At 35.6% G+C, this 18,484-nt stretch overlaps 1 protein-coding gene and 1 long non-coding RNA gene across 2 annotated transcripts; one reads left to right on the forward strand and one right to left on the reverse strand.

Moving 5' to 3' along the window:
- Nucleotides 1,120–17,705, reverse strand: ZNF214 (zinc finger protein 214). Its single transcript, XM_018059484.1, has 3 exons — nucleotides 17,389–17,705; nucleotides 4,175–4,335; nucleotides 1,120–3,069 (listed from the first exon to the last, which is right to left on the reverse strand). Exons 1-3 carry the CDS (start codon nucleotides 17,511–17,513, stop codon nucleotides 1,379–1,381), a joined length of 1,977 nt encoding a protein of 658 aa, XP_017914973.1. The 5' UTR covers nucleotides 17,514–17,705; the 3' UTR covers nucleotides 1,120–1,378.
- LOC108637675 lies at nucleotides 2,673–6,797 on the forward strand. Its single transcript, XR_001919232.1, has 4 exons — nucleotides 2,673–2,784; nucleotides 4,222–4,545; nucleotides 5,741–5,959; nucleotides 6,425–6,797. It is a non-coding gene; the product is annotated as an uncharacterized LOC108637675 (long non-coding RNA).

Below are 18,484 nucleotides of genomic sequence, written 5' to 3' on the forward strand. Positions count from 1 at the left end.
AATCCTACTATCCCATCCAGTCTTTAATATATAATGTTCTTATACTCAGCATTTCTATATTAATACCTTCTTGTACAACTATTTTAACATTTTTCAAGTTTTGTAAACAAATTAACAATTCAGAATTAACTGCATGTTTAACTAATTTTAGTGTTTGTTACCGTCCTTTTACATTATGAATTCCACATTCTTGAGATCTGTTTAAGAAAGGTACATATGTTTTCTGGGTTTTGTTTTTGTTGTTTTTGCTTATCTGTTACCTATAGATATAAAGACAATTTAGTTGATAAGAAAAAATATAGGTGATAACAGATTTTTGAGTCTCACAATTCTGAAGGTGTTATCACACTGTCTCTTGACATTTACTATTGGAGAGTTCTGTATCTATTCTCCCGCTTAGGTTTTGTAGATAACCAGAATTTTTCCACACCTCCTAGGGTCTAAACGAATGCATAAATATAGAAAACTGGGCAGGGGAATGGGTGGGAGTGTGTTATGGTAACTTCAGAGTGTAGCACCCTTGCAAGAAAAGGATGGTTCTTGAGTTTTCCGGTTGACAGAAATAAATTATCTACGATATCCTGTCTTGGATAAAGGGAAATACAGTGTTTTCTGATCTTTTCTCATAAGCAATTGAAATTTACTGACCCGTTAGTTAATTCTTCCGTATCTGAGTTGTCTGCCAGTTTGAGTTACAGGTTTTGCATATTTTCTTTTTTTCTGTAGCTTCTAAGGGACTTTACAGTTGAGTCAAGATTCTTGCTGTTCATTGAGAGCTAGCCAATTTCAGTTCAAACCAAAATACAAGCAAATGTTTTGAAGTCAGTGAAAACACAAAGTTGAACGTACAGTATGATTTCATGCACATGAAAATGCACAGAAAAAAGACTTAGAATGAAACAGGATGAGACGTTTTCTTCTTGACTCATTTACATATTTTATAATGACTATGCATATGGGGTTTCCCTGGTGGCTAAGATGGTAAAGAATTCACCTGCAATGCAGGAGACCTGGGTTCAATCCTTGGGTCAGGAAGATCCCCTGGAGAAGGGAATGGCTACCCACTCTAGTATTCTTGACAGGAGAATTCGATGCACAGTGGAGCCTGGCAGGCTACAGTCCATGGGGTTGCAAAGAGTCGGACTCAATTGAGCAACTAACACACACTACTATACCTAATATATATGATAGAAAAAGAAAATACTTTAAAATACTGTCCTATGCATCTCTTCTTAAAGCAAATGATTCTTAGTAGGAATTAGAGGAAATTTTAAATGGTGCTTGGGATTATTTGGGTTATTTATAGCACTTTTCCAGCAGCATTTACTAGGCTTAAAGTGAAGCTTTGATTAAAGCCGTTACAACAAAATGAACAGAATTACAAGGTTTCTCTTCTGCAGTTATTGTAAAGATGTGAATTCTGATTGAATCCCTTGTAATACTCATGGCATTTATAAGTTTTCTCTCCTGTGTGGACTCTCTGATGAATTCGAAGAGCTGAGCTGTGGCTGAAACCCTTACCACACTTAGCACATTGATAAGGCTTCTCTCCTGTGTGGATCCTCTGGTGAATATGAAGATTTGAGCTGTGACTAAAGCCCTTTCCACAGTCATCACATTTATAGGGTTTTTCTCCTGTATGGACTCTCTGATGAATGAGAAGATGTGAACGCTGACTGAAACCTTTACCACACTGTTCACATTTATAGGGTTTCTCTCCAGTATGCACTCTTTGATGAGTGTGAAGTTTTGAACTCTTGCTGAAGCCTTTCCCACATTCATGACAAATATAGGGTTTCTCCCCCGTATGGACCCTCTGATGAATGCGAAGATCTGAGCTGTGACTAAAGTCCTTCCCACAGGTGTCACATTTGTATGGCTTCTCTCCTGTATGCACTCTCTGATGGATTTGAAGATTTGAGCGCTGGGTAAAGCCCTTACCACAGTCACCACATTTATAGGACTTTTCTCCTGTGTGGACTAACTGATGAATTCGAAGATTTGAGCTCTGACTGAAGCCTTTACCACACTCATCACACTTATATGGTTTCTCTCCCGTGTGGACTCTCTGATGAACATGAAGTACTGAACTCCGACTAAAACTCTTACCACACTGATCACACTTAAAAGGCTTCTCTCCTATGTGAAGTCTCTGGTGAATGTGAAGCAATGAATTTCTACCAAGGTCCTTATCACACTGCAATTTATAGAGTTTCTCTTCCAGGTGGAATCTTTGATGATGGTGAAGCCTGGGGATCTGACTGAAGCTATTACTACACAGGTTACATATATAAGGTACCTCCCCTGGGTGGGCTCTCTGATGAAAGTGAACACCAAAGCTCTGCCTAAAGTTACTGGCAACTTCATCACATCTGTACAGCTGCTTACCTGTGTGGATTCTTGGATGTCTGTATAGGTCTGATCTCTGAGGGAAGCATGTGGGGCTGATGGAGCATGGATACAACTTTTCTCCAAGTTGATTTCTCTTGTGGAGAACATACTGTGAGTTCCAATAATAAATTTCTTTACACTTTTTACATGCATAGTATTTCTCTTGCATAGAGCCTTTCAGCAGGTAATTTTGGCATATCTCCCCAATGTTCTCTGGAAAGGCTTCCTGTCCTGGGATAGAATGCTGATGTATAAGCTTCTGTTCTTTTTCCAGAGAGAGATTTTTCCTGGATATGCCAACATGGTATCTGAGTCCTTGAAAACCACATGAATCACTCACATAGATTTTTCTACCATCGTCTTCAGAGTGTTTCCTTTCTAAGGACCAACAAGGTATACACTTGGTATATTTTAAGTTCCTGGGACTTTTGCCTTCAAAAGTCAGTTCATAGTTCCCATACCCTGCTACTTGTGTGGGGAGTGTTGACCATTCTTGATAGTGAGAAAGGTGTTGCTGCTTTAGGTCTTTGGAATCTATACCTTGAACCATTTCCACATAGTTTTTATTCTCATATATCGGAGTGCTGGCAGTCTTCCAGCCTTGCCAGCAGGAAAGATTTTCATGGTCTAAATAGCTGAATCTTTCTTCCTGGGGTTTGCAGCTCTCTTTCCAATTTCCTAAAATATAAGCAGATAATCCAGTGGTGAGATGAGAGCTATGTTTAAAAATTTCCAAGTATCTCAAGTCAACAAGCTCCAGAATTATAGGAATATATGTGTGGGCACAAGTGAGAAAGAAGGGTTATGATTTAGGCTGCTCCATATTGGGTATGAAATTCATTTGTTTATTCATTCATAGATGTATTCATTTCACTCATTCATTCAATAAACATACCTTGAGCATCTACTACTTACTAAATATTATTAGAAATAAAAAAGAAAGTGATTGGCTACATGGAAATCATCTTACAGACTGAGATTTAATTAGATTACTCTATTTGGGAAATTATTATAAGAAATAAAATACCTGTTTCTCTTTTTTGTTCTAAAATAGTGTAGTAGATTGTGTAAAAAAAAAATTCTCTGCTTATTTACATTTTTGGGTGTTCCTCTTACACACTGACTCTCTAATTTGCTTTGGCCACTGGGACAAAAGTGAGACAAACAGAAATCTGAAAAGTACTTGTATTTTGGGGTTGGTCTCTTTTGCTGGTTTTGATAGTCCTGTGATCACAAAATAAGCCTGGGCTGGCCTCCTTGAGGAGAGACATATGGTCAACACATGGCCATTATAACATTGATACTGACCAACTGCCAGACATGAGACATCTGAATAAGGCTATTCAGCTTTATTTTAGACCATCTAGCCCCAAACAAGTCACTCCTGATAGAAGATCCATGTAACCAATTGGAATCATGAAACATAACAAAGTTTTAAGTTACTAAGTTTAGGGTAGTTTGTTATATAACAAAAGCTAACTCATACAAATAGAACATAAGCGAGAACAAACTTAGGACTGCACAAAATTATAGATGGAAATCTGTGCTTTATGTGTAATCCAGAAAATATTCACAAATAATAATAATCACAGACACCTATTAATTATATAGCCACATTTTGGAAGATATCGTTTCTCTATCTGTAATTTTTCATGTGATTTAAGACCCATTTTTGAGAATCTCTTTTACCTCAATACAGCAATCAGATAAAGAACCAAAATACTCAACAAAACAGGTCCCAGAAAAAACTAACCTTATTCCCTAAGAGTTGGGATAACTTTACCTACTAACATGACATTTGTGTAATTCTCCCACATGACCTCTCTGTAGAGCTTTTTCTGAGAAGAATCCAACAATTTCCACTCCTCCCAAGTAAAACTAACAGTCACATCTTCAAATGTTACTGCCATCTGGTCGAAGATTAGCTTTCCAGGAGGAAGCAATCTAAATAAGAAGATGGACAACGAAAAAAACATTCAGCATGTAACATAAGTGGTAAACCAAAAAGAAATAACTCTAATAATGAAGAAAAACAAGAAAAGTAAGAAGAGACATAACATAGGTCAAGTGGTTAAATAATGTATATAATCAATGAATACCATCACCATCATAAGAAACATTTATATACCATTTGTCTGCTAACCACTGGGCCAGGTAAGTACTTCACATGTATCTCAAGTAATCCTTATAGTGATCCTTTGTTGCAGATACTATTATTATCCCCATTTACACATTAGTAAATAATGGTTGAAAAAGATTAATTCCCAAGATCATGAACCTGGAGGTACTGCAGCTAGGATCCAGGTCTACACGCTTTGAAAAAGAACTGTTTGCCAACTATAACAATATCACTTCATGTTGCTTGTATTATTGCTTCATGATTGGTCATTTTAGACGTTATCTATTTACTTCCTACCTCTACTTTTCATCCTCAGTGGTGACCCACTCCAGTATTCTTGCCTGGAAAATCCCATGGGTGGAGGAGCCTGATAGGCTGCAGTCCATGGGGTCGCTAAGAGTAGGACACGACTGAGCGACTTCACTTTCACTCTTCACTTTCATGCACTGGAGAAGGACATGGCAACCCACTCCAGTGTTCTTGCCTGGAGAATCCCAGGGACGGAGGAGCCTGGTGGCCTGCCATCTACGGGGTCGCACAGAGTCAGACCCGACTGAAGCAACTTAGCAGCAGCAGCAGCATAGCATTATTGCTAACTTTCTGGTTAAATCAATAAGCAGCACTTATATAATTTTGAATATGATTATACACTTTTGGGGAGGATTACCTGTTTAATTTTTACTTGATAAATTTACTGTCCTCAAATTCTTGATTTATTTAGAAGGCTTTATATAATCTGTTTTATCTGGTGTCTCATTCCCTTGCCCACCCCTTTTATTTTGGAAAGTCTATCTTCCTGCTCCAGTCAGGGCCTGCTACTCTTTAGTGCTCCATTTTCAAAATCACATGACTCTTCCTCTTTTGTGATTTACTCCATTAGTTGGAGGGCACATAACAACATGAATTCAATCAAGCCTGTGAACATTACACTTTTTAACCACTGAAAAAAGCAAAGGTGAGAAACAGGTGAGGTTTTCTTCAAAGGAGAATCTCCAAACATAGTTACTAGGAAAGATTCCCAAGAATCATTTGAATCACTGTATACCTGAAGTCTTTCTGTCCCTCACAAGTGGCTGAGTGTAGAATTCTAGAGTGAAAATATTTTTCCTTAAAACTGTTTCACTGTTTTATAAGGTTTTAGTGTTGCCAAGACTGATTTAAAAAAAAAATAATAATAAACTGAAATTCCTTTGTAGGTAACTTTTTCTTTCCTCTCTGGAAATATTTTAGGGTGGTCTTTAATGGCTGGCCTTCTGCCCCAAATGGTATATGGATTTGAGCTTCTCCAAAGTTCACGGGCTCATCAGTTCCTTTCTTGTCTGTTTTACTCTGCTGTACTCTGGGATAAAACATCTTTAGCCCTAAATGGCTCTGATCGCTATTCCTACGTTGCCATCCAGGTTTTTGTTGAAATTTCTCATTTGCTAATGGCTCTTCAGTTTCATCATTGTAAGTCCATTAATTTCTTGGTTTTTTATTATTATGCAGTTTTAGAAAGTTGAAGGGATAATGCATGTATTCTGTCTAAAAATAATTATTTTAGTAGAACAGATCATAAGTTGGCTGTGTAACAAATTCATTTTATTTCTTTGATGATATATTCTTAATTGTAAAGTCAGTTTAAAATGTTCAATAACCATTAAGAATAAAAGAAATAGATACTTTTAAGGAGATTACAATAAGATGAAAAAAACTAAACTATCATCATCATAAAATTATAATCATAGCAGCAGCTAAATATTATCTAGCAGTTAGGGGCAGTTATGTGAAATAGGCTACGTTATCTCATTTATCATCACAATAATCCAGTAAGGTATTATTATCAACACTAAAAGAAAGCAATCTAAAATTTAGCAAGATTAAGTAACTATTACAAGATCCTGTAGTTACAAAGTAGTGTTTTTTTTAACACAGGCCTACTGCTGCTTTACCTCCTAAGCAAAAGTGAGAGAAGTTAAAAACAACTTGTGAAGGGTGGTAAATCAAGATTTCCCCACACAGCCATATGATGTTAATATAGAAGGATAAAAGGAAGATATACTGAAATATTCAAGGATTCAAAATATACCACCCAGGTACCATTTTCCAAATAAACTAAATAAAAACCCATGAAAAGTGAAACATTAATCACAAATATGAATTCAAGAATGAGAAGATAACAGTGCTACTTATTTTTTAAATGTTTATAAATGCTAAAAATTTTAAAGACAGTAAGTTTACTTAACACATACAAATTGGGATTCTCAGAAACTGACAAACTAGTGTCAGTATGAAAAAGAAATGAACTCACTGGTCCTTCACTTTTTATAAAGTACAGTATATAAAACCCAGTCTGTTGTTACTGGTTTTGATTGTCATTTTAAGGAAGATTTAAGAATTTATTTTTAAAATATACTAGAGATTAAGAGTCTAGTATCTTTTACTGAAAGTAAGTTCATAAAAATTGTAACAATGCTAAAATAATATAAGTAAAAATTAAGTCTACCCTCCACAAATAACTTATGAAATAACCACTATTATTTTAATTGTGTCCGTTCTGACCTTATTTTCACACATACCCCACTAATGTTTTTTTCACAACAAAGACATCATAATTCTGCAGTTTGCTTTTTCAGGTAATGTATAGTGTACAACCTCCCATTTCAGTACATATAGGCCTGTGTTATTTGTGGTGATTTTTGAGTATGTCCAAGATTATTTGATTTTGTCCAAAAATTATTTTATATGCTTCCCTTCAAAAGGTGGGGCCTAGTTCCCCACTTCCTTGAATGTGGCCTGGTCTTAGGGACTTAGTTCTGATGAATAGAAGAAAATGCAAAGACGAAGCCATGGTGTGAAACGTTTAAGACTAGCTCGTAAAAGGCACTACATCTTCCTCCTTCTGCTTCCCTGATAGCTCAGTTGGTAAAGAATCCACCTGCAATGCAGGAGACCCCGCTTCGATTCCTGGATCGGGAAGATTCCCTGGAGAAGAGAAAGGCTACCCACTCCAGTATTCTGGCCTGGAGAATTCCATGGACTATATAGTCCATAGGGTCGCAGAGTCGGACACGACTGAGCGACTTTCACTTTTCTTCCTCCTTGCTTTTTTCTTGGATCAGTTACTCTGGGAGAAGCTACCTAAAATACCATGAGAATACTTAGGCAGCTCTGTGGAGAGGCCCATGTGGTGAGGAACTGAGGCCTTCTGTCCTCAGTGAGAAATGAGGTATCTGCCAACAGCCATGTGAGAACCATCTTAGAAGTGGATCCTCCAGCCCCAGTGAGGACGAGACGGCTGGATGGCATCATCGACTCGATGGATGTTAGTTTGAGTGAACTCCGGGAGTTGGTGATGGACAGGGAGGCCTGACGTGCTGCAATACATGGGGTCGCAGAGTCGGACACGACTGAGCGACTGAACTAAACTGATCATGTTTTTTAAATCTCTCTTGTTCTGTAAGTTACCTCCTACCTTTTTAAAAAAATTCATCGCACCATTGATTTGTTAAAGAAACCCAGACATTTATCCTGTAAAACAATGGTTTTCAAACTTCATTAAGCATCAAAATCACCTGGAGAACTTGATAAAACACAGTTTCCTGGACATCATCCCCAGAGATTCTGATTTATTAGGTCCTAGATAGGAATCAAGATTCATTTGTAATAATAGACCCATGTGATGACAATGCTGCTGTTCCAGGGACCACACTTTAAATAGCATTTCTACAGAACATCCACATCAATAATTTGGCTAATTGTTTCCTTGTGGTGTTTTAATTTGTTCTTTATTCCATTCCTGGTACTTGGTCCTTTTATTCCAGAAGCCTGTGAAGACTAAAGTTCTTTTTTTTTTTTTTTCTGGAAAGAATACCTGTTATACACTTCCTGTTACAATACTTGAGGGCTGCTAAATTAACTAAGTAGTGGGTTCAGGTGCTTTCAAGTTCCGACCTTCCATTTTAATGTTTCCCATAAATCTTTCACTTAAAGTTTTGGAAGTAAATGATGATCATTTCTTAGATATGTTATGTCATTAAACATTGTAAATTGGTTTCCTAATTCTACTATCCCTTGTATACATGCAAGCTATAATTCTTCTAAAGAAATCCCCATCACAAATTTTCTGGTTACCCTGAAATGTAGTCCAATCAAAAAAGTCAGGATAAATATTTATTTCCCAAACTACCCCCTTTAAGAAAATTAATTTGCAGAGTAATTAGATGGTAGATTGGGACAAAGTAACCACCAAATGTGACTAGTATGATTTGAATTGTTTTGCTTTTAAGCATTTTTATGAATTCATTGATTTTTACATATTTGATATGTTTCAATCAAATTGTAGTCATTTTACTTTTAGATATTCAAACCTCCCTTATCTTTGGCTAGTGGGAATTCTTTCAGGTTGGCCTCAAGTTCTTGTGACATGACCATTTTTAGTGTTTGAAAACATCCTTACTTTCTTGCACAAGTGTCCTAGATGCAGTTTTGTTGTTTTTCCGGTACCAACCAAGATTCACCATTTCTCCAAAATGTTTGAAAACCTCAGTTTTTTCTTTTCAATATAAATGAACCTCCCCCACAATATGTAAACTTGATAGCCCTCTTGTCTTCCCATCCATAAACATAGTTATCTCTCCAATAATTAAAATTTTCTTTAAAGGTCCTTTTCAAGAAGATGTTAAAATTATTCTCTAAGTATTTGAAATTTTGATTCCTTATAATTTTTTCAGGTTTTGCTATATATAATTTGAAACACATTCTTAGCTACATGTTTTGTTCATGATTAATACATCTAACATTTTTCATGGCATTACTTTAGGTAGGTCTCCAGTAAATAGCACAGAGCAAGATCATGTTTTTCATCAACTCTCTCTGACTCAGTTTTTTTATAGGTAAGTTTTATCCATGTTCATTTATTGTGATTATTAATATATTTGGACTTATTTCTAAAATCTTATTATTTTTAAAAATTCTTTCATCCGTTCCTGTCTTTAGTTTTTATTTTTTCATTTCCTCCCATTTTGTCCTCTATGATTTTTATTCCATACATATATTAATAATTTATATTCTTTAAGAGTCACCCTAAATATGCTTTAAACATATACACTTACCTATTTTTCTATTAAGTCATTTAAGAAAAGAAACAAATCCAGGAAAGGCTGCATGAGATATAACAAGGAAAGATGATCAAATGCCTTGGTAAAGTTTATTGTTATCATAAAACAAGTAAAAACAATAAAATCTAAGAACAAAAAAGGAAAAAGAGAGCACATCTACACCTACCCCACAGTTGTTGACAATAGGAGCACTGATGCGTGGGAGGTAAGAGAAAAGGGACGTGGTGCGGGGGGGGGTTAATCACTCAGTCGTGTCTGACTCTTTGCGACCCATGGGACTGTAGCCTGCCAGGCTCCTCTGTCCATGGGATTATCCAGGCAAAGACACTGGAGTGGGCTGCCATTTCCTTCTCCAAAAGGGACATGAGAGTGTGCCAAGTACTTGTCTGTTTAGAAAAATGACTTAGATACAAGTTTAAGAAGTCAATAGGAGTAAATAAAAGTCAACATGGGTTTTAAGAGCAATTACCAGAAGAACCATAGTACAATCTATAAAAAATAAAGCAAGAACAGAAGACAACCTGTTTCAAAGGAAAACAGAAAGGAGAAAAGGCATATGATAGCAAAAATAATAGTATAGCTCTATCTCACAGATTAAAAGACAGATTTGTAGGTTAAAAAAATAAAATTCAATATGTGGTTTAGAAGAGATACACTAAAAAGAAAAAACACGAGAATAAACGGACAGAAAAACATTCCACACAAATATGAACCAAAAGAAAGTTGTAATAACAAATTTAATTTCAGCTGAGATAAAATTTATAGCAAAAAATTTGTACCTGTGTATGGTAATAGATGTTAACTAGACATTGTGATCATTTTACAGCGTATACAAATGTAGAATCATTATGTTGTATACCTGAAACTAATATAATGTTATATGTAAACTATATCACAATAAAAAAATTTATGGCAAAAATACCATAAGGAACAAAAATATAGGTTTTTATATATTAGTAACCCTGGAGAAGGGAACAGCTACCCACTCCAGTATTCTGGCCTTGAGAATTCCATGGGGTCTGTATAGTCCATGGGGTCACAAAGAGTCAGACATGACTGAGTGATTTTCACTTTCAAATAAATAGTAAGGAAATATCCAAAATAGTTAAATTACATCCACAAATAAAATTTCAAAATGTATGAAGTAACAATTATCATAAGTTCAAGGAGATATATACATCATTGATGGTAATTATGGATTATTAATAAACTCCTCTCAGAAAATGATAGATCAAGCAAAACCAAAGAACTCAACAATATAAAGACTAGACAGTACAATTAATACACTAGCTATTTTATCTGTGTTGAACTCTTGACTTCTGAAACACTAAAAACACATTTTCATGCACCTTCAATACTGTTAAAAGATTGGCCATGTAGTGGTCCATTAAAGAAATCTAAATAAACTCCAAAAGATTAATATAATGCAAAATACATTCTTTATATAGAATGTAATAAAATTAGGAACTATTAACAATAAAAAACAAGTAATATATTAAATAGCCCTTAAATGGAAAATATAATGATAAGAAAAATTTGAATTGAATAATAATAATTACATTTCAAACTTTTCAAGATCCAAATAAAAAAGTACTTAAAGGAAATAAGAATGGCTACATATAATCAACCTAAGCATTCAACTCAGAAACTTAGAAAACAGAAACCCTCCCGCTTTAAAAAAAATAAGCAAACTTCAGAAATGGAGAATAAAGCTGAGAGTCGAAGGTGCAATAAACAGATGATGAGAAAATGCATAAAGTCAAAAGATACTCTTAAAAATTTAAGAAGTCAGTTCTCTATGTCTGTTTCTCCACTGCTGCCTTGCTTTGTTATGGACATGGGGAGAGGGTGAGATGTATGGAGAGAGTTAACATAGAAACTTATATTAGCATATGTAAAATAGATAACCAAAGGGAATTTGCTGTATGGTTCAGGAAACTCAAACAGGGGTTCTGTTTCAACCTAGAGGGGTGGGATGGGGAGGGAGATGGGGGGAGGCTCAAAAGGGAGGGGGTATATGTATACCAATGGCTGATTCATGCTGAGGTTTGACAGAAAACAACAAAATTCTGTAAAGCAATTATTCTTCAATTAAAAAATTTTTTTTTTAATTTAAGAAGTCAGATCTCTGCAAGTCTGATTTTCTTTAAAAGATGATTACAAACAAAATATAAGACAAAATGAGTAAATAACCACAGGTGTAAGTTTTTAAATAAGACAAAGGCATTATGAACTGTCTGCAAATACACTTGAACATCTATATAAAAGGACAAATTCCTAGTAAAGTACACAATGCCAATATAAAATGCCAAAAGAGATTTTAAGAGTAATAGGCTTCCCTGGTGGCTCAGAGGTTAAAGCGTCTGCCTGGAATGTGGGAGACCTGGCTTCGATCCCTGGGTGGGGAAGATCCCCTGGAGAAGGAAATGGCAACCCACTCTAGTACTCTTGCCTGGAGATTCCCATGGAGGGAGGAGCCTGGTAGGCTGCAGTCCATGGGGTCCCAAAGAATTGGACAGGACTGAGCAACTTCACTTTCTTTCACTTTCACTTTCAATTATTAAGGAAACTGAAATGGCAGCCAGTTCTTTCTCTCTTCCTGAAAATCACAGGCCCTTTTATAGTTGAGTTCTAGCAAATGTTTACATAAACATTTGATTAAATGTTTACTTAATTACTATTACAATCAAATTATTTTAGAAAATAGAAAGTGAAAATTATTGACTCATTATATGGCCAGTGTAATCTTGATTACAAGACCTGATAAGAACAAAACAAAAAACTAAAACTACAGGCCCATTTTTAAGTTTGATAAATATGTAGAAAGTCCTAAATAGATATTAACTAACTTAATTCAGAAATATATGAAAACTGTGCATCATGATAAAGCATAATTTATAACAGGAATGGAGAAGAGTTCAACATGAAAAATTAATCAACATAATTCATTCTAGTAATAGACTACAGAAGAAAACCATGATTATCTCAACTGATGCAGAAAAATTGTATACTAAAGATAATAATTTTTACCACCTATATAATTCCTAAACTTTTAGCTAACTAGAAATAAAAAGAACCTATCTAAATTCCTAAAGATTATATATTAAGAATCCACATCAAACAATAAGCTTAATGGAGAAATTTTACATGTATTTCTTTTATGATGGTACAAGATAAGGCTATACACCATCATCACTGCTTTCAAAATAGTACTAAAAGTTCTGACAAATACTAGAAGAAAAGAAAAAGAGATAAGGATTAGAAGAAAAAACATAAAATGTCATTATCTGCATATGTTATAGTCATTTACCTAGGAAAACAAAATATATAGATAAACCATAAATTAATGAGCAAGCTCAGCAAAATTACCAGACAAGAGAAAGCAAAAGCATTATGATAGCAGCAATCAATTACCAGGAAATAAGATATCATTCACAACAGCAAAAAAAAAAAAAAAGCTATCTTATGAAAGTTTTATCTTTGACGACAACTTTCAGATTCCAATGAAGTAGTAAAAAGATTATCTGAATAAAAGAAGAAGCATGCCTACATGTTCTTGGATGTGATGACTCAAATTCATATACCTCCAGTCAAATTTCTAGCTGGATTTTTTGAGGAATATACTTTTCCCCCTAAAATTTATAGGGAGGGAAAATAAGTCCATAAAGACTTAAGTAAACCAAGGAACACTTGTCCTCCCAAATATCAACATATCAACAAACGACAGCAGTAAAATCAGAATAGGCCAGTAGAATGGAATTGATGATTCAGAGAATAAGGAATGTACTTGTTTATATAGGAAAACTTATTAACAATAAAGATGGTATTAAAAATCAAATAAGAAAGAATGGATTATTTATATTAGATAGTGGTGAAACTGATTATATGAGAAAAAATAAAGTTGGATTCCAACTTGATAGCATATACAATGAGAACACTAGATGGATTAAACATTAAATGTTAACATTACAAAGTCAGTAAAAGAAAGTGTTGGAATTGAGAAACATTTACCATTGTTAAATGAATCCAAGGGCCAGTTCTTTGTGAGAAAAATATTAACAAGAAAATATATCAATCCCTGACTAGCTACAAAAAAAAGAAAAAGGGGTGGGCACAAACAAAAAAATTAGAAATTAGATTAGTGAAAAAACAATAGATAAAAGTTTAACTGAACATTAGGTGGGGACTTTCCATAATTCTATAGAAAATAAATCTGAAAATCTGGATGGGAATTTATCTTCTCCTGGAAACCTTTTGATATGGCCCCAAGAAGAGGGAAAAGCCATGAACACATCAGATATTTTGAAACAAATTGGTTAAGTTGTCGAAGACATGTGACTTTCACAATAACAATCCAAAAGTTTCCTTAAATGAATTCTTTCAAATTTTCAGAGAGCAGATTATTTGATTCTATTAAATTATTCCAAGGCATATATAAAATTATCAAAATTTTAACTCAAGAAAAGAGATGGCAAAAGACCGAAGACTGTAGATTTATATTATTAATGAATACCAACAAGCTTCAGAAGTAAATAAAGTAAAATATAAGGTTAATAAAATTTAGCAACACCTGTGTTTATAATCTACTGCCACATAACTAGTTACTTCAAAATTGAGTGGCTTAAAACAGTGATTACTATCTTTCATGCTTTCTCTAGGTCAGATATTCAAGGGAGGCTTGGCTGGGCAGTTCTGATTTGGACCTCTCATGAGATTCTGTGGAGTTGTCAGCTAGCTCTGCAGTCATCTATAGGCTTGAAGGATTCATTCCCAGGGTGGCTCACTCACGGCTGGCAGGTTGGCTGTCTCAGTTTCTTTCTACTTGGTCCTTTCTTGTGGCCTGAGCTACCTCTCAACATGGTGGCAAGTTTCTTGAGCAAGACGGGCAAGCAAAAGTTGCACCCTTTCAATGACTTAGCATGGGAAGTCACATAGCATCACTTCTGCTGTTGTGGTTTTCTCCATTGAGTTCTCCATTGTTCTTCAGTGTTCTCCAGTTGTTCTCCAGGGTTGTTCTCCATTGGCTGAGGCAAACACTCACCCCAGCCAGATTTGAGAGGAGGGGTCATAGATCCCATCTTTGGGTCAGAAGTGTGAAAGTCACATTGTAGAAAGAGCATGAAGGATAGGATAAATTACAGGTATGGCCATCTTTGGAAAATGTAATCTGCTACAGTACCAAAGTATATTATAGCATGATGAAATGGTGGCTCATTCCAAAAAAGCAAAGGAAGGTTCATAAGAGAAAATCTATTAGTTATAAGCCATAATCATAATGTCAAATAAGAAAAGCCATATAATTATTTTAATCAATGTCCAAAAGGTATCTCTTAAAGTTCAACATTGGTCTTTCATTTAAAGCTACAAACAAAGCAAGTTACCAAAACAAAGACATGCAAAAACAGTTCAAATCAAAAGGTAAAACAATAAAGGCATTCCCATCAAAATGGAAACAAGGATACTACAAATTCACTATTTTACAGCCATTAATATGAAAGCATTTGCTAGTGCAAGCAGACAAAATTATCTGTAGAGGGTGTGATTGTTTTTTTCTGGGAAGTCCAAGAAAATAGGGAGTTCAACATCCCAGAAATTCCACTACAAGGTTTGTATCCTAAAGAAACTTATATATGAATACCAGAGGATATGTGTAAGAGCATTTAGAGTATGACTGCTGTAGTAGCAAAAACACTGGAAATAATCCAGAAGGCACAATTTATATTGGATAAATAAGCTGTTTTTTATACTGTGAAATAGTGCACAGCAGTGAAAATAAACTACAGTTACATGAATCAACATGGTTGCACTGTAAAAATCTTAACTTATGCTAAAGTAGCCATTCACAAAATGTATACAGTGATTCCATTTATCTAATGTTAAAAATAGGCAGAACTAAACAATTTTGTTTAGCGATACAGACATAGGTAGTTAAAACTACACACACACACACACACACACACACACACACACACACACACAAGCTAGAGAATGCCAAACAACATTTAAGGTATCAGTTGCTTCTTTAGGAGAATCAGGGGGCTTTTAAAAGTATTTGCTGGTCTATATGGTGGGTACCCATGCTGTCATTGTATTTTAAATTCCACATATATGTTTCCATATATTCTTTGTATTTTTTTCTCACACCAAAATAAATACCTGATAGGTTTAAGAGTTAAATTATAAAAATACTTGAAACCATAAGAAATAACTGAGGAAAAGTAATTATGTATTATTAGACTTGGGATGAAGAACTTTCAAAGCATAAAACTATACATATAAATTAAAAGAAATAAGATTCACTTATGCAAATTTAAGTTATATAAACAAAGTCCTTAAAAGTAAAAGACAAATAACTTAGAGTAACGCTTATACCATACAACAAATGGTTGCTGCATTTTATATACAAATTACACCTTTTATCATATGGAAAAAAAATCAATAGGAAAAAAGGTAATGTATGTCTAGTCGTTTTATCAAAGAAGGAATGCAAATGATCAAGAAGTATATGTTTAAAATGATCAATCTTAATAAAGACTGAAAAGATTCAATTAAAGGCTAAATTTTAAAAATATTCAATGCTGGTAAAGGTTCAGCAACACAAGATCTTTCATTACATGGTTGTACCAGTTAGTTTATGCAATATTTCTAAAAAAGAACTCAAGTTTTTCAAAAGCCTAAAACATGTTTGTATTCTTTGATGCTATTATCTTATTTCCTAGAACATATCCTGAGGAAATAGAAATACACTTAATAAATTATAAGAATATTTATTAGAAGTTGCTTATAATAGCAAAATATTGGGGAATACTTAAGTTTTTCCCAATAAAAGAAAATTTAAATAAAGTATGGTATACACTTGGGATGAAAGATTATATAGCCATTAAAACTCATGCTACCAAAACATACTTGGAAAAGTGTCCACTTCATATGTTAAATGAAAAAATGAAACATACAACAGCCATTCACATATTCAACAGCTATTCATTGAGTGCTTACTATATGCCAGGCATTGTTCTAGATACTGGGAACATTCTTTGCCCTCATGGAGCCTATCTATCATGATTCGAACTTTTTTATGTATACTAATCTTTCCATGTGCATGTGTGCTAAGTCACTTCAGTCGTGTCTATTTGTGACCCTATGGACTGATCCTGCCAAACTCCTCTGTCCATGGGATTCTCCTGGCAAGAATACCGGAATAGTTTGCCATTTACCCCTTCAGGGGATCATCCTGACTCAGGGATCAAAACTGCGGTTCCTGCAGCTCCTGCATTTCAGGCGGATCCTTTACCACTGAGCCACCAGGGAAGCCCCTCATATTCTGCTGGAGACTCAGTGATGGTCTTCCTGCTGGAATGATATCTTCCAATTCATAATAATAATTCAAATTTGAGTACCTGCTCCTGTCTTTTACTTAAAATTGCCACTCATTCCAGCACTGCTTAACATATGGTAACTAGAAATTCTTGCTAACCTCATGTGGTTTATTTGCCCAAGGTTAAAGAAATACATTCTGACATTTATTTATCTCAGGGTATCAAAGACAGTATGAATTATATAGTAGACTTGAATGGCTGGCTGGCTGAATGAGTAAATGTCAAGAAAAGACCCTGGGCGGGAGGCAGGGGCTTGCTGCCTAGGAGGCTTGAAAGCTTCCCAGGCAAACGAGGAACAAGTTCCATTCAGTCTGGTCCCTCCATCCCTGCTGCCACTTCTACTCCTGCTATCCACGGAGAAGTCAGGGGCATTTTATAAATAAGAGAAGACAGTTCTACTCACCCAGGATCAGACTGTGAGGGAAAGAGTGGCCATTCTTTCCTCCTTTGTGCTCCTTTTCTAGGGAAGGGTGGAGTGTTGACAAGGCTGAGCTGAGAGAGAAGAGAGAGGAATGAAAAGACTGGCATGACTTGAAATTCCCAAACTCACTACAATCCCCATGCACTAAGATTTGAGTATGACCCCCGAAACTCCCAGAAAGATGTCAGAAAGAGCCCAAGAACATTTCTGTGCCCTTTCAAAGACCAGAAAGGAGACTTATATGAATTTGCACTCAGGACCTCATTTCTGAACATCTAGAAAAGTACAGTGCTAGCCTGGGCATGAAAACATAGAATTTGATGTCAAAGTTAAGTCGCTCCAGGAATACAGATGCTTTCCATGTAATTTAACCTCTCTGAGCATCAAAATTTGCCTAGTTTATTATTAAGAAAAATACAAACAGTTGGAATAACAGCACACTTAAAAAGCTTCTTTCGAAAAGTATTTTTAAAATTTTGTTCAGTCAGTGAAATAGAAAGGTTAATTCCATCACCCTCTCCCGCCCCACTTCTTACAACAAAAATACTGGATTTACTATTAGATCAAAGTATAGAGTCTCAGCAGAAGATCTCAGATCTAGGGCTTCCACGACGTGATCATAATCCCACCAACTACTTGTAGAACTCTGAAAAAGACAAAACTTCTAGACCTCCTAGGACCTCACTTTCCTCACCTGTAAAATGGGGGCATTAGTCTTTGCCACTCTGGCCCTCCCTTGCGGATCACAGGTCCCTGGAGAAAATGATAAACAGTTAAGAGCCCTCTTTCTCTAGAGAGAAAACGGATTCATGGTGTTCCAGGAGCAGGACAGGTTTGTACTCCCCCATACGCACCAAGGGCCGCCAGAGTTTGTACATCTGAAGCTCCGGGTTCAGACGTACAAACTGTTCTCGCAGAGCAGGATCCACAGGGCCTCTGCTCCTGCCGCGGAGACACAGGCAGCCTCTGTTTCGCATCCAGATCTCCATCTCAGCACCTCCCAGCCCCGAGCACCCCGGCCTGAGGATCCAAGTTGCCTCTGCCTCCTCTCTCCTTCCCCTTCAGTTTCAACGTGGGC

This window comes from Capra hircus, chromosome 15, assembly GCF_001704415.2.
Source record: "Capra hircus breed San Clemente chromosome 15, ASM170441v1, whole genome shotgun sequence".
Taxonomy (NCBI): Eukaryota; Metazoa; Chordata; class Mammalia; order Artiodactyla; family Bovidae; genus Capra; species Capra hircus.

Coding starts and splice junctions, on each gene's coding strand:
- ZNF214 (XM_018059484.1), bottom strand. CDS start 17,513: ATGCCAGTCTTTTCATTCCTCTCTCTTCTCTCTCAGCTCAGCCTTGTC. Junction 4,336..17,388: donor CCCTCACAGTCTGATCCTGG/GTGAGTAGAACT, acceptor CTTCTTATTTAG/ATTGCTTCCTCCTGGAAAGC. Junction 3,070..4,174: donor CACAAATGTCATGTTAGTAG/GTAAAGTTATCC, acceptor CTTATATTTTAG/GAAATTGGAAAGAGAGCTGC.